This window comes from Trematomus bernacchii, unplaced genomic scaffold (assembly GCF_902827165.1).
Source record: "Trematomus bernacchii unplaced genomic scaffold, fTreBer1.1, whole genome shotgun sequence".
Classification (NCBI taxonomy): domain Eukaryota; kingdom Metazoa; phylum Chordata; class Actinopteri; order Perciformes; family Nototheniidae; genus Trematomus; species Trematomus bernacchii.
The window spans coordinates 20,513-35,565 of NW_022987894.1; the positions used below are offsets into that span (position 1 = coordinate 20,513).

The 15,053-nt window shown below is 51.7% G+C and overlaps 1 protein-coding gene across 1 annotated transcript in view; it reads left to right on the forward strand.

Annotated features, from left to right (window-relative positions):
• LOC117469915 (protein SMG7-like) overlaps positions 1 to 14,440 on the forward strand; it is a gene marked incomplete at its 5' end in the record, with an annotated part of 33,850 nt that extends 19,410 nt beyond the window's left edge. Inside the window, 12 exon segments of the mRNA XM_034114390.1 lie at positions 3,996 to 4,056; positions 4,170 to 4,289; positions 4,803 to 5,232; positions 7,213 to 7,354; positions 8,172 to 8,518; positions 8,751 to 8,915; positions 8,917 to 9,108; positions 10,883 to 10,969; positions 11,587 to 11,737; positions 11,903 to 12,073; positions 12,556 to 12,698; positions 13,720 to 14,440. Of these exon segments, the coding sequence (XP_033970281.1) occupies positions 3,996 to 4,056; positions 4,170 to 4,289; positions 4,803 to 5,232; positions 7,213 to 7,354; positions 8,172 to 8,518; positions 8,751 to 8,915; positions 8,917 to 9,108; positions 10,883 to 10,969; positions 11,587 to 11,737; positions 11,903 to 12,073; positions 12,556 to 12,698; positions 13,720 to 13,824 (2,114 nt within the window).
• Between the last annotated feature and the right edge of the window lie 613 nt (positions 14,441 to 15,053).

A 15,053-nucleotide genomic window follows, 5' to 3' on the forward strand; every position in this document is an offset into this window, starting at 1 on the left:
CACACACACACACACCTTTAAACTGTCGTGACCTGCCCCTCAGGTACCCACACACACACACACACACCTTTAAACTGTCGTGACCTGCCCCTCAGGTACCACACACACACACACACACACACACACCTTTAAACTGTCGTGACCTGCCCCTCAGGTACCACACACACACACACACACACACACACACACACACACACCTTTAAACTGTCTTAACCTGCCCCTCAGGTACCACACACACACACACACCTTTAAACTGTCGTGACCTGCCCCTCAGGTACCACACACACACACCTTTAAACTGTCGTGACCTGCCCCTCAGGTACCACACACACACACCTTTAAACTGTCGTGACCTGCCCCTCAGGTACCACACACACACACACCTTTAAACTGTCTTAACCTGCCCCTCAGGTACCACACACACACACACACACACACACACACACCTTTAAACTGTCGTGACCTGCCCCTCAGGTACCACACACACACACACCTTTAAACTGTCTTAACCTGCCCCTCAGGTACCACACACACACACCACAACACTTTAAACTGTCGTGACCTGCCCCTCAGGTACCACACACACCTTTAAACTGTCTTAACCTGCCCCTCAGGTACCACACACACACACACCTTTAAACTGTCTTAACCTGCCCCTCAGGTACCACACACACACACACACACCCTTTAAACTGTCTTAACCTGCCCCTCAGGTACCACACACACACACCTTTAAACTGTCTTAACCTGCCCCTCAGGTACCACACACACACACACCTTTAAACTGTCTTAACCTGCCCCTCAGGCACCACACACACACACACACACACACACCTTTAAACTGTCTTAACCTGCCCCTCAGGTACCACACACACACACACACACACACACACACACACACCACACACACCTTTAAACTGTCTTAACCTGCCCCTCAGGCACCACACACACACACACACACACACACACACACCTTTAAACTGTCTTAACCTGCCCCTCAGGTACCACACACACACACCTTTAAACTGTCGTGACCTGCCCCTCAGGTACCACACACACACACACACACACACACACCTTTAAACTGTCTTAACCTGCCCCTCAGGTACCACACACACACACACACACCTTTTAAAACTGTCTTAACCTGCCCCTCAGGTACCACACACACACACACCTTTAAACTGTCGTGACCTGCCCCTCAGGTACCACACACACACACACACACACACACACACACACACACACCTTTAAACTGTCTTAACCTGCCCCTCAGGTACCACACACACACACCTTTAAACTGTCTTAACCTGCCCCTCAGGTACCACACACACACACACACCCTTTAAACTGTCTTAACCTGCCCCTCAGGTACCACACCACCACACACACCTTTAAACTGTCGGTTGACCCTGTGCCCCTCAGGTACCACACACACACACCTTTAAACTGTCTTACCTGCCCCTCAGGACCACAACCACCACACACACACACAGGCCTTAAAAATGTCTTACCTGCCCCTTCAGGTACCACACACACCACACACACCTTATACACTGTCTAGTAACCTGCCCCTCAGGTACACACACACACACACACACACCTTTAAACTGTCTTAACCTGCCCCTCAGGTCCCACACACACACACACACACACCTTTAAACTGTCTTAACCTGCCCCTCAGGTACCACACACACACACACACACCTTTAAACTGTCTTAACCTGCCCCTCAGGTACCACACACACACACACACACCTTTAAACTGTCTTAACCTGCCCCTCAGGTACCACACACACACACACACACCTTTAAACTGTCTTAACCTGCCCCTCAGGTACCACACACACACACACACCTTTAAACTGTCTTAACCTGCCCCTCAGGTACCACACACACACACACACACACCTTTAAACTGTCTTAACCTGCCCCTCAGGTACCACACACACACACACCACACCTTTAAACTGTCTTAACCTGCCCCTCAGGTACCACACACACACACACACCTTTAAACTGTCTTAACCTGCCCCTCAGGTACCACACACACACACCTTTAAACTGTCTTAACCTGCCCCTCAGTGTACCACACACACACACCACACCTTTAAACTGTCTTAACTGCCCCTCAGGTACCACACACACACACACCTTTAAACTGTCTTAACCTGCCCCTCAGGTACCACACCCACACACACACACACACACCTTTAAACTGTCTTAACCTGCCCCTCAGGTACCACACACACACACACCTTTAAACTGTCTTAACCTGCCCCTCAGGTACCACACACACACACCTTTAAACTGTCTTAACCTGCCCCTCAGGTACCACACACACACACACACCTTTAAACTGTCTTCACCTGCCCCTCAGGTACCACACACACACACACACACCTTTAAACTGTCTTAACCTGCCCCTCAGGTACCACACACACACACACACACACACACTTAAACTGTCTTAACCTGCCCCTCAGGTACCACACACACACACACCCTTTAAACTGTCTTAACCTGCCCCTCAGGTACCACACACACACACCTTTAAACTGTCCTAACCTGCCCCTCAGGTACCACACACACACCACCTTTCAACTGTCTTAACCTGCCCCCTTCAGGTACCACACACACACACACACCTTTTTAAACTGTCTTTAACCTGCCCCTCAGGTACCACACACACACACCACACTTTAAACTGTCTTAAACCTGGCCCACTCAGGTCCCACACACACACACACCTTTAAACTGTCCTGGGTCCTAACCTGCCCCTCAGGTACCACAACACTACACCACACCTTTAAAACTGTCTTAACCTTCCCCTCAGGTACCACACACACACCACACACACACCTTTAAACACTGTCTTTAACCTGCCCTCAGTACCACACACACCACTAACACACACCTTTAAACTGTCTTAACCTGCCCCTCAGGTACCACACACACACACACACCTTTAAACTGTCTTAACCTGCCCCTCAGGTACCACACACACACACCTTTAAACTGTCTTAACCTGCCCCTCAGGTACCACACACACACACACACCTTTAAACTGTCCTAACCTGCCCCTCAGGTACCACACACACACCTTTAAACTGTCTTAACCTGCCCCTCAGGTACCACACACACACACACACACCTTTAAACTGTCTTAACCTGCCCCTCAGGTACCCCACACACACACCTTTAAACTGTCTTAACCTGCCCCTCAGGTACCACACACACACACACACCTTTAAACTGTCTTAACCTGCCCCTCAGGTCCCACACACACACACACCTTTAAACGGTCCTAACCTGCCCCTCAGGTACCACACACACACACCTTTAAACTGTCTTAACCTGCCCCTCAGGTACCACACACACACACACACCTTTAAACTGTCTTAACCTGCCCTCAGGTACCACACACACACACACACCACACACACACCTTTAAACTGTCTTAACCTGCCCCTCAGGTACCACACACACACACACACACCTTTAAACTGTCTTAACCTGCCCCTCAGGTACCACACACCACACACACACACCTTTAAACTGTCTTAACCTGCCCCTCAGGTACCACACACACACACACACACCTTTAAACTGTCTTAACCTGCCCCTCAGGTACCACACACACACACCTTTAAACTGTCTTAACCTGCCACTCAGGTACCACACACACACACACCTTTAAACTGTCTTAACCTGCCACTCAGGTACCACACACACACACACACCTTTAAACTGTCTTAAGCATGTCATTATGTTTGTTTTCACCAAGAGGCACATTGCTGAATGATATATTCATTTAGTAGACGAATAGTCAAGAAAGCTAAACCCAACTTTGTGATTAAATATATTAATAATACATGTATATTTACATAAACCCAAGGACGCTTACACAGAAAACCAACCACAGCGCTACGATGTATAATAATAATGATATGGTGGTGCTGTTGGTGCTGAAGGTGTGTTTGTTTCCTCCGAAGTGACGCCCCTGCCGGAGGAGTTTGAGCTGCAGGGTTTCCTGGCGCTGCGTCCCGCTCTCAGGTAATACACTAATAAATCGTGTGTGTGTGTGTTTGTGTGTGACCTGGGTGTTCATGCGACGAGTTTCCTGGGTGTGTGTGTTACCTGGGTGTTAATGTGTGCTGCTGCTTCAGGTCCCTGGACTTCACTAAAGGACATCAAGGAATCCTTGTGGACCGGGACGGGCTGCCGCTGCAGACCCGCCACCAGAGGCTCATCAGCCTGGGGAAGTGGGTCGCCGACAACCAGCCGGGGTGAGAGAGACACTATTTATTCACACACTGATAAACAATCATAACTCAGAGTACAGGGAGGCAGGGATGTTGGTTTCTGTGTTGGTCCCTGAAGGCATCATCTCCCTCGTCCAATGGAATTCCTCCATCTGATTTTGGATTATGTCAGAAAATAATCTCAATCGTTTATGATACTAACACCACTTTGGCGGCAACACCCTATGGCACACGCAGTGAATAACACCCAATGGTGCTGTAGTTCCTTTATAGCCCAACATTAGCCTCCTTTAGCTTAGCGGTGGTGACGTGAAGTCATGTGACCGTGCTGTAGTTCCTTTATAGCCCAACATTAGCCTCCTTTAGCTTAGCGGTGGTGACGTGAAGTCATGTGACCGTGCTGTAGTTCCTCTATAGCCCAATGTATACGAACACCACTTTGGCCCTAGGCAATAAGACAGTGACACAGTGAATAACACCCAATGGTGACCGCTTAAAACCTGATGACCTTGCATTAAACTTGCCTCCTCTCTGCAGTTTGATCCAGTGCAGCGTGAGTGAAGATGGTCTCCTCCTCTTCATCACCGATATCCCCGAGCAGGCCATCGAGGAGCCGCTGGAGAAAGAGAAGGAGGCGCCGGTTCTTCAGGAGTCGTCTAACGCCGAGCAGCAGCCCAACGACGGGTTAGGGAACTCCGGTTTGAAGTCTGTGCTTTCAGCGGGGAAGACGCAGAGCTCGTGGCCCGACGGTGGAGAACGGCCCGTCGTCACCTTCAAGGAAAACATCAAACCCCGAGAGCCGAGTCGCAGTCAGCAGCTGAAGGACAGCGGGAAGGAGAGGCGAGACTTCAACAAGGGGAACGGGGTTGCTGCTGGGAAAACGGAGCCGAAGAGAGAGAGAGACGGCAAGAGGAAGAGCGAGATGAAGAAAGCCCCGCACGAGAAAACAGCCGACGCCGGGAAACAGGTGCGAACACTCTTACATTAAGTCTTACAATAGCCGCTTTCACACCAAGTACTTTGCCGTACTTAGTGCCCGGTACTTAGTACCCCCATGAGAAGCTGCTGGGACTCCCAGCATTCAGTTATTCTCTCTCCGTTGGTGCGCGGGGCTAATGCTAATAATGCTAATGCCAACAAATACAATGGCGGCTTCACAAATCTTTTACGGGGCGTGGTTTGCAATTCTCCCAGCCAATCTAAATTGGTACTTTTTTCTCCCCAGGATAGTCCCACCTCTCTAGCAGGCACTAACAATGGGGGTAAAAGTTCTTTGGAACTAAGTTCTCTTTTTGGTTTGAACGCAACATTCCAGGCACTATCGGAACTAAACGGGAAAAGTACTCCGGTGTGAACGCGCCTAATACCTTTCACAAGTTAGGGAGGTTCCAACAAGTCCTGGAAACCTTTTAGGGGAATACAATTAAACGCAGAATGGGAGGAGGGAGAGAGGGGGGAGGGGAGAGACGAGATTGAGGAAAGAAAGTCAGAATTTTGAGATTTTGAGAAAAAAGTCAGAATTTTGAGGGAAAAAAGTCAGGATTTTCAGAAAAAAGTCAGAATTTTCAGATTTTCAGAAAAATATAGATAAATAATATGTTTTGTGCGTACCTCCTGTGATTTACTCTTTATGTTTAACTATATATCAGAAATTGCTGTCAGAAACAATGAGACGTGTTCTGGAAGTAATATGGTCTGTGTTTACATTAGCATGCTAACACTCAGAGCTAACCTGTACTGGAGAGAGCATGTGTGGAGAAGCAGGAAATCAAAGGAAGTCACCTTGTGGTAACCTGAGAGAGAGAAAGAGTTTGAGCTCCATGCTGTTTCAGAGAGAATCCTTCATGTGGTTTGGAACATGATATGGAGTTTCATCACGGCAGCATTTAGCTGAGTTATGAGTGTACCTCTGCCTGTCCTCTGCCTGTCCTCTGCCTGTCCTCTCCATGTCCTCTGCCTGTCCTCTCCATGTCCTCTGCCTGTCCTCTGCCTGTCCTCTGCCTGTCCTCTGCCTGTCCTCTGCCTGTCCTCTCCATGTCCTCTGCCTGTCCTCTGCCTGTCCTCTGCCTGTCCTCTGCCTGTCCTCTCCATGTCCTCTGCCTGTCCTCTGCCTGTCCTCTGCCTGTCCTCTGCCTGTCCTCTGCCTGTCCTCTCCATGTCCTCTGCCTGTCCTCTGCCTGTCCTCTCCATGTCCTCTGCCTGTCCTCTGCCTGTCCTCTGCCTGTCCTCTGCCTGTCCTCTGCCTGTCCTCTGCCTGTCCTCTCCATGTCCTCTGCCTGTCCTCTGCCTGTCCTCTCCATGTCCTCTCCATGTCCTCTCCATGTCCTCTGCCTGTCCTCTGCCTGTCCTCTCCATGTCCTCTGCCTGTCCTCTGCCTGTCCTCTGCCTGTCCTCTGCCTGTCCTCTCCATGTCCTCTGCCTGTCCTCTCCATGTCCTCTGCCTGTCCTCTCCATGTCCTCTGCCTGTCCTCTGCCTGTCCTCTGCCTGTCCTCTGCCTGTCCTCTCCATGTCCTCTGCCTGTCCTCTCCATGTCCTCTGCCTGTCCTCTGCCTGTCCTCTGCCTGTCCTCTCCATGTCCTCTGCCTGTCCTCTCCATGTCCTCTGCCTGTCCTCTCCATGTCCTCTGCCTGTCCTCTGCCTGTCCTCTCCATGTCCTCTGCCTGTCCTCTGCCTGTCCTCTGCCTGTCCTCTCCATGTCCTCTGCCTGTCCTCTCCATGTCCTCTGCCTGTCCTCTGCCTGTCCTCTCCATGTCCTCTGCCTGTCCTCTCCATGTCCTCTGCCTGTCCTCTCCATGTCCTCTGCCTGTCCTCTCCATGTCCTCTCCATGTCCTCTCCATGTCCTCTGCCTGTCCTCTCCATGTCCTCTGCCTGTCCTCTCCATGTCCTCTGCCTGTCCTCTGCGCTGCTGCTCTAACTGTTTTGATTTCTGTCGGCCATGTCTTCAGGTGAAGGCTCAGACGGAGCTGAGGAAGACTCCAGTGTCCGAGGCCAAGAAGACACCTGTCACTCAAACTCAGACCCAGACCCAGACTCAGTTCATCCCCATCCACCATCCAGGAGCCTTCCCCCCCCTACCCAGCAGACCTGGTACACACACACACACACTGTCGCATACACACACACACACACATAGAGACAACCACACACACACACACTGTCACACACACACGCACATAGAGACAACCACACACACACACACACACTGTCGCATACACACACACACACTGTCACATACACACACACACACTGTCGCATACACACACACACACTGTCGCATACACACACACACTGTCGCATACACACACACACACTGTCGCATACACACACACACTGTCGCATACACACACACACTGTCGCATACACACACACACACTGTCGCATACACACACACACGCACATAGAGACAACCACACACACACACACACTGTCACACACACACTGTCGCATACACACACACACACACTGTCGCATACACACACACACACTGTCACACACTCTGTCACACACACACACACACACTGTCGCATACACACTCACACAAACACACACACACACACACAAACAAACACACTGTCACATACACACACACACAAACAAACAAATGCACACACACACAAACACACACACACACGCAAACACACTGTCGCATACACACACACACACACACACACACACACACGCAAACACACTGTCGCATACACACACACACACACACACACACAAACACGCAAACACACACGCAAACACACACGCAAACACACTGTCGCACACACACACACACACACACACACACACACACACACACACACACACACACACAGTGACGTAATTGTAATACACGTGTTAAAAGTATGTTGAATAATACCAACATTAACACTCCTCTCTCCCCTCTTCTCCCCTGCAGGTTTCCCCCCCTCTGCCTATGTGATCCCCCCCCCGGTGGGCTTCCCTGGTCTGCAGGTGAACCCCGGCTTCACCTTCTCCTCCGGGGTCTCCGTGCCCCCCTTCCTGCAGGCGGGGGTGCTCAGCCAGCAGGGGGTCCAGGGGGGTGGGAAGCCGTCTCACATCCCCTACAGCCAGCAGAGACCCTCAGGACCCCCTCAGGGACCAGGAGCCTCGGGGGGGCAACAGCAGCTGCAGGTCCAGGCCATGAACCAGAACCAGAACCACCAGCAGCAGCAGCAGAGCCCCACCAAACCAGGGGGGCAGCAGATGGGGAAGAGCCCCCCCCACCACCCAGGGCTGCAGCAGGTCAGTGAGATCAATCATACAGTGAAGCGGGCGAGACCCCGGGCATTAAGGTCAACTGTACTCAGTGTGTGTGTGTGTGTGTGTGTGTGTGTGTGTGTGTGTGTGTGTGTGTGTGTGTGTGTGTGTGTGTGTGTGTGTGTGTGTGTGTGTGTGTGTGTGTGTGTGTGTGTGTGTGTGTGTGTGTGTGTGTGTGTGTGTGTGTGTGTGTGTGTGTGTGTGTGTGTGTGTGTAGTACATGCAGGAGCAGCCGGCTCAGATGTGGTCTCAGGCCCAGGCGGCGCTGCAGAATCTGTCTCCGATGCAGATGTCCATGAAGCAGCCTCCCCCCCCCCAGCAGGGCTTCTACATGACCCCCGACCCCCTGAAGATGTACGAGCACCAGCTGCAGCCCCCCGCCCCCCCCCCCGCAGCTCTCCATGGACAAGAAGATGAAGTTCCCCAGCGTGAAGATGCAGGACTTCTACTGGGAGCCGTCCTACAGGATGGGAGAGGGGCTGGCAGTGATGGCCGACCGCATGAAGAGGGCCCCGCCGGGGGGGATGTGCTCCGAGCAGGAGGGCCAACAGGGGCCCCGCGGACCCCCGTTTGAGGTGAGTCCGTCTCCTCTATAGAGTGGTGCAGTGATGAGTCCTATAACCAGGAAGTGAGTCAGCATCTCACTACTTCCTGTTCCCTGGTCTCAGAGCCAATAGGATCTCTCCATAGGATATCTGTAAACAAGGTCTGAGGTTGAGACACGTTGAAGAGACGGATCACGTTTTGTTCTAGGACATTAAATCCATCAGCAGTGACCCCACTGGTGATTTCTGAAGAGTTGACGTGTCTGAGAAGCGATGGTTGTTACCAAGTGGCTGAATAGGACTACAGAAGTCGTGGTCGTTGTACGTCATTACGCCGAACACGTGAACACTCCTCTAAGTTAGTTTGCCCTGTTCTGCTTGAAAGCAAGTCCCTGCCTCCTGCTAACTGTTCAAACAAACGCTTCAACTCGTACCATTTAGAATCTGTGTGTTTGAATATGGATCTGAAGTTGGCGTGACGTTGAAGTCGTGCTGCTGGACTCGGCTGTAGTTCCTTTATAGCATCACGTTAGCATTTAGCTTCTGGACTTTAGAGTTATGATTAGAACATTATAAAAGTAGGGTAGACGTGTGGAGATTATCCGGCTGAACAAAACATTTATCAAACAGGTTAGTTTTCCACAGATCTTATTTTTTATAATATTCCTAAATCCTCTGGAGAAATCCCGTTGGCTCTGAGACGAGGGAACCAGCCGCTTCCTTCAGGGTGGGACTACAGACACACGTCATCACTGCTCCGCTCTGTTGCCCGCTTCCCCACCAAGCCGGCTCCACGGCCAGCTGGGAGCTCGTGCCCAGTTCCACCTGCTGACCCTACTTTCAATACCCGCCTGTTCGCTGTTATCTCCACTTATGAAGAGCCACTTACGTTTGGAAGAGTTTTCCTGTTGTTTTAATTTGAGTAGTTGCCTGTGTTGATCAGGTGGAATCAGCACAGGTTGCCATGTCAGACGATAACAAGTAGAATCAGCACAGGTTGCCATGTCAGACGATAACAAGTAGAATCAGCACAGGTTGCCATGTCAGACGATAACAAGTAGAATCAGCACAGGTTGCCATGTCAGACGATAACAAGTAGAATCAGCACAGGTTGCCATGTCAGACGATAACAAGTAGAATCATGATGTGAAACACGACGGAGATGAAACAGAAACGCGTGCAGCTGGTTTGGTGGGAAAGAGGTAACGTCTCGGTCTTACGGCTTGCTTTCTTCCTCTCTGCTTTTCCCTCTTCTTCTTCTTCACTTTGATCTCCTTCCTCTTCCTCTCAGCAGGACAACAAGAGTTCTCCTCGTCTTCCTCCTGACCTGTTCAAAACTCTAGCAGATTTTGAGGAGGAGGAAGAGCTGGCGTTTTCTAAGCCTCCTGATTTCTTCCAGGCGTTGGCCGGTCCTCTTAGCTCTGCGCCTGGACCCAACATATTTGTATGTAGCCACCCCCCCCCCCCCCCCCCCCCACCACCATCTCATTCAGCCCCATCTGAAACCAGCTCATTCAGACACTTGTTAGTAACCAGTGGGGTCTTTACTGACGTGAGTGGGGTCTTTACTGACGTAGAATAATACGTTAAAGTCTCTTCACCACAGACCTGATTTCAGGATAACCACAAACATGTCAGGGTTTAGGACTCATCGTGCTGAGTCTCTCCATACACAGATGCAGCTCAGCTCTCCAGTGTGTGTGTGTGTGTGTGTGTGTGTGTGTTATTAATCTGTGTGTGTGTGTTATTAATGTGTGTGTGTGTGTTATTAATGTGTGTGTGTGTTTGTCCTTCGTCTCTGCAGCTGCCCAATCAGAACCGGATGGAGAGCGGCCCCGAGGTTGTCGGCCAATCATCTTCTCTGCTGCCTATGTCTGGGTTCCCCATGCAGGTCAGATTAACACACTCACACACATACAAACATACACACACACACATTAACACACACACACATACAAACACACACGGACTCATACACACACACACAATACCACACTCACATACAAACATACACACACACACACATTAACACACACACACACACATTAACACACACACACATACAAACACACACAGACTCTCATACACACACACAATACCACACTCGCATACAAACTCACAACCCTGTGTGTGACCCTCTGAGTGACCCTCTGAGTGACCCTGTGTGACCCTCTGTGTGACCCTCTGAGTGACCCTGAGTGACCCTCTGAGTGACCCTCTGTGTGACCCTCTGTGTGACCCTCTGTGTGACCCTCTGAGTGACCCTCTGAGTGACCCTGTGTGTGACCCTGTGTGACCCTCTGAGTGACCCTCTGAGTGACCCTCTGAGTGACCCTCTGTGTGACCCTCTGAGTGACCCTGTGTGACCCTCTGTGTGACCCTGAGTGACCCTCTGAGTGACCCTCTGAGTGACCCTCTGTGTGACCCTCTGTGTGACCCTCTGTGTGACCCTCTGTGTGACCCTCTGTGTGACCCTCTGAGTGACCCTCTGAGTGACCCTGTGTGCAGGAGTACAACCAGAACAGCATCTTCAGTCAGGCGTACGGGAAGAGCCTGCCTCCCAGCTCCAAGCCCGAAGCTCCCATGATGCACCAGGAGCCGTCGCTCTACTCCCTGTTCGAGGGCACGCCCTGGTCCCCCTCCCTCCCCGCCAGCTCAGGTGCGTCAGAAAGTCCGAACACTTTGAATCAGCAGGGTGATGTCACAGGGTGTGTCCAGGGACTGCAGATGAGAGAGAGCCTGTTGGCTAACTCAATGTGCACTGTCCCTGTCAAATGAAGTGTCACAGGGCATCTGATGTTGTTGTTTTTGTTGTTGTTGACAGATCACTCCACCCCTGCCAGCCAGTCCCCCCACTCCTCTAACCCCAGCAGCCTGCCCTCCTCCCCCCCCACCCACAACCACGGAGCCATGCCCTTCTCTAACTTCGGGCCCATCGGCACTCCGGACAGCCGGGACCGCAGGGTAGTGGACCGCTGGAAGGCCGACAAGACCGGTGAGGGGGGGGTCCGGGTTCTGGGGTTACAGGGGTTACAGAGTTCAGGGTTCAGGGGTTCCAGGCTTCAGGGGTTTAGGGGTTACAGAGTTCAGGGTTCAGGGGTTTCAGGGTACAGGGGTTACAGAGTTCAGGGGTTCCAGGCTTCAGGGGTTTAGGGGTTACAGAGTTCAGGGTTCAGGGGTTACAGGGTTCAGGGGTTTCAGGGTACAGGGGTTTCAGGGTTCAGGGGTTTCAGGGCACAGGGGTTTCAGGGTTCAGGGGTTACAGGGTTCAGGGGTTACAGGGTTCAGGGGTTACAGAGTTCAGGGGTTACAGGGTTCAGAGTGTGTGTTGGTTATTATATGTTCTGGTTCTGATGTGTTCTGGTTCTGATGTGTGTTCTGGTTCTGAGTTAGTGTTGGTTCTGATGTGTGTTCTGGCACTGATGTGTGTTCTGGTTCTGATGTGTGTTCTGGTTCTGATGTGTTTCTGTTCTTCAGGGTTCGGACTGGACTTCCTGCCAGCGCCGGCCTCTTCGGGGTCCGACAGCAGCTGGCATCAGGCCCCACCCCCCGGCAGCTCCTGGGCCAATCAGGAGTCTCCGATGGAGGAGTCGTCCACAGTGCTGCTCGACAGCCTCAAGGTCCATAGACACACACTCACTCACACTCACTCACTCACTCACACACTCACTCGCACACTCACTCGCACACTCACTCGCTCACTCACTCGCACACTCACTCGCACACTCACTCGCACACTCACTGACTCACACACTCACTCGCACACTCACTCACTCACACACTCACTCGCACACTCACTCACTCACTCACTCACTCACTCACTCACTCGCACACTCACTCACTCACTCGCACACTCACTCACTCACTCACTCACACACTCACTCACTCGCACACTCACTCGCACACTCACTCGCACACTCACTCACTCACACACTCACTCGCACACTCACTCACTCACTCGCACACTCACTCACTCACTCACTCACTCACTCGCACACTCACTCGCTCACTCGCACACTCACTCACTCACTCGCACACTCACTCACTCACTCACTCACTCACTCGCATACTCACTCGCTCACTCACACACTCACTCGCACACTCACTCACTCACTCACTCACTCACTCACTCGCACACTCACTCACTCACTCACTCGCACACTCACTCACTCACTCACTCACTCACTCGCATACTCACTCGCTCACTCACTCACTCACTCGCATACTCACTCGCTCACTCACTCACTCACTCACACACTCACTCGCACACTCACTCACTCACTCGCACACTCACTCACTCACTCACTCACTCGCATACTCACTCACTCACTCGCACACTCACTCACTCACTCACTCACTCACTCGCACACTCACTCACTCACTCACTCGCACACTCACTCACTCACTCACTCACTCACTCGCATACTCACTCACTCACTCACTCACTCACTCGCATACTCACTCGCTCACTCACTCACTCACTCACTCACTCACTCACACACTCACTCACTCACTCACATACAAAAAAACACACTCACATTTTTTTTTACCACTTTTTCAATCTTAATTCTTGTAGTTCTTTATTGTGTTGTATTAAACCTTTAGCTCCATGCTAATGCTAACATGTCTCCCCCCCCTCAGTCCATCTGGTCCGGCTCCATGCTGCAGACGGGCCCCTCGGCTCTGGAGCAGCTCCTCCAGCAGCAGAAGCAGAAGCAGCGCGGCGCCATGAACCCGCCGCACTGAAACCCAGCCGGGCGGCGCCGAGAGTCGCATCCAACGCACCCAACGGGAGGAGAGAGAACCGCCCAGTTTGACCCAAACCAGCTCCAACTCAAAAATGGGAAATTAAACCTTTAAAGCGAGAGAAAAGGTGGGAGGCTGGGGAGGCGAGGAGCCCCACGAGGACCGAGGACCAGAGGGCGGAAATATGAACATTGAGGAACATATTCGCCCCCAAAACTCACCATTGTAACCCCCAGAACTCACCATTGTAACCCCCCAACTCACCATCAGAGACCCCCCTTACTCCCCTGTTAAGGACAGATTCCTCCCTCACAGAAAAATAAATAAAAAACCTAGTGGGCGTCAACAGGTCCGGTTTGAGCGCCTGTTTTTAGCGTCTCAGCCGCCGCAGATTGACGTGAGGTGTGTGAGGGGGGGGGGGGCAGAAGGGGGGGGGGTCAGGTGAGGCACCAGGGGGGGGGGTCAACATAGACTTTCTGATCTCTTTATTCATTTTCATTGCTGAGAAGGAGGAAGGGAGGACGGACCGGGTTGGGGGGTCGGCTATATAAATATATCAGTCAGTATATTGCCATAGTTGGACTTTTTGAGCCTGAAACACCCAGCCCCCCCCCCCCCCCCCCCCAATGAAGAGTTCTGAGGGGGGGGGAAGACTCTGAGGTCACAGGGAGGAAAGCAGTCCGAGAGACAGATGGCTGACATGTTAAAAAAAAACACAAAAAAACGTAGCGATAGCATTAGCGTCAAGAGGTCGCAGATATTAACAAAAAAAATGAAATCTGGTGTTTTGTGATTTGTTCGTAGCAGTTTTAGCTTCTCGCCCTCCGAGGCCAACGCAGGTTTGTCTGTTCGCTTCCTGCTTGAATATTTTCGGGGTTCTCTTCCTCTCCGGACTCTACTTCCTGTTGTTTCTTTTACTTAACGGAGAATACAAAAAAAGAAACCCCCAAAACCCCTGCTCGCTTACTGACCCTGCATCCACTCCACGTTACTGTCCTGTCGCTGCAGACAGACGGGTCGTACCCTAAAACCACTTTTTATCAGCGTCTGCAGCTCTTTTCAAACAGTCCTGGGGAACCTGGGAGAACACGGAGAACCACGAAGAACCACGAAGAACCACGAACAGTGAGGAACCCTCTGAAGGTCTGAAAAGCTCTCGAGTCTCTGAAGAGCCCTTGAGTCTCTGAAGATCCCGAGTCTCTGAAGATCCCTTGAGTCTCTGAAAGCCC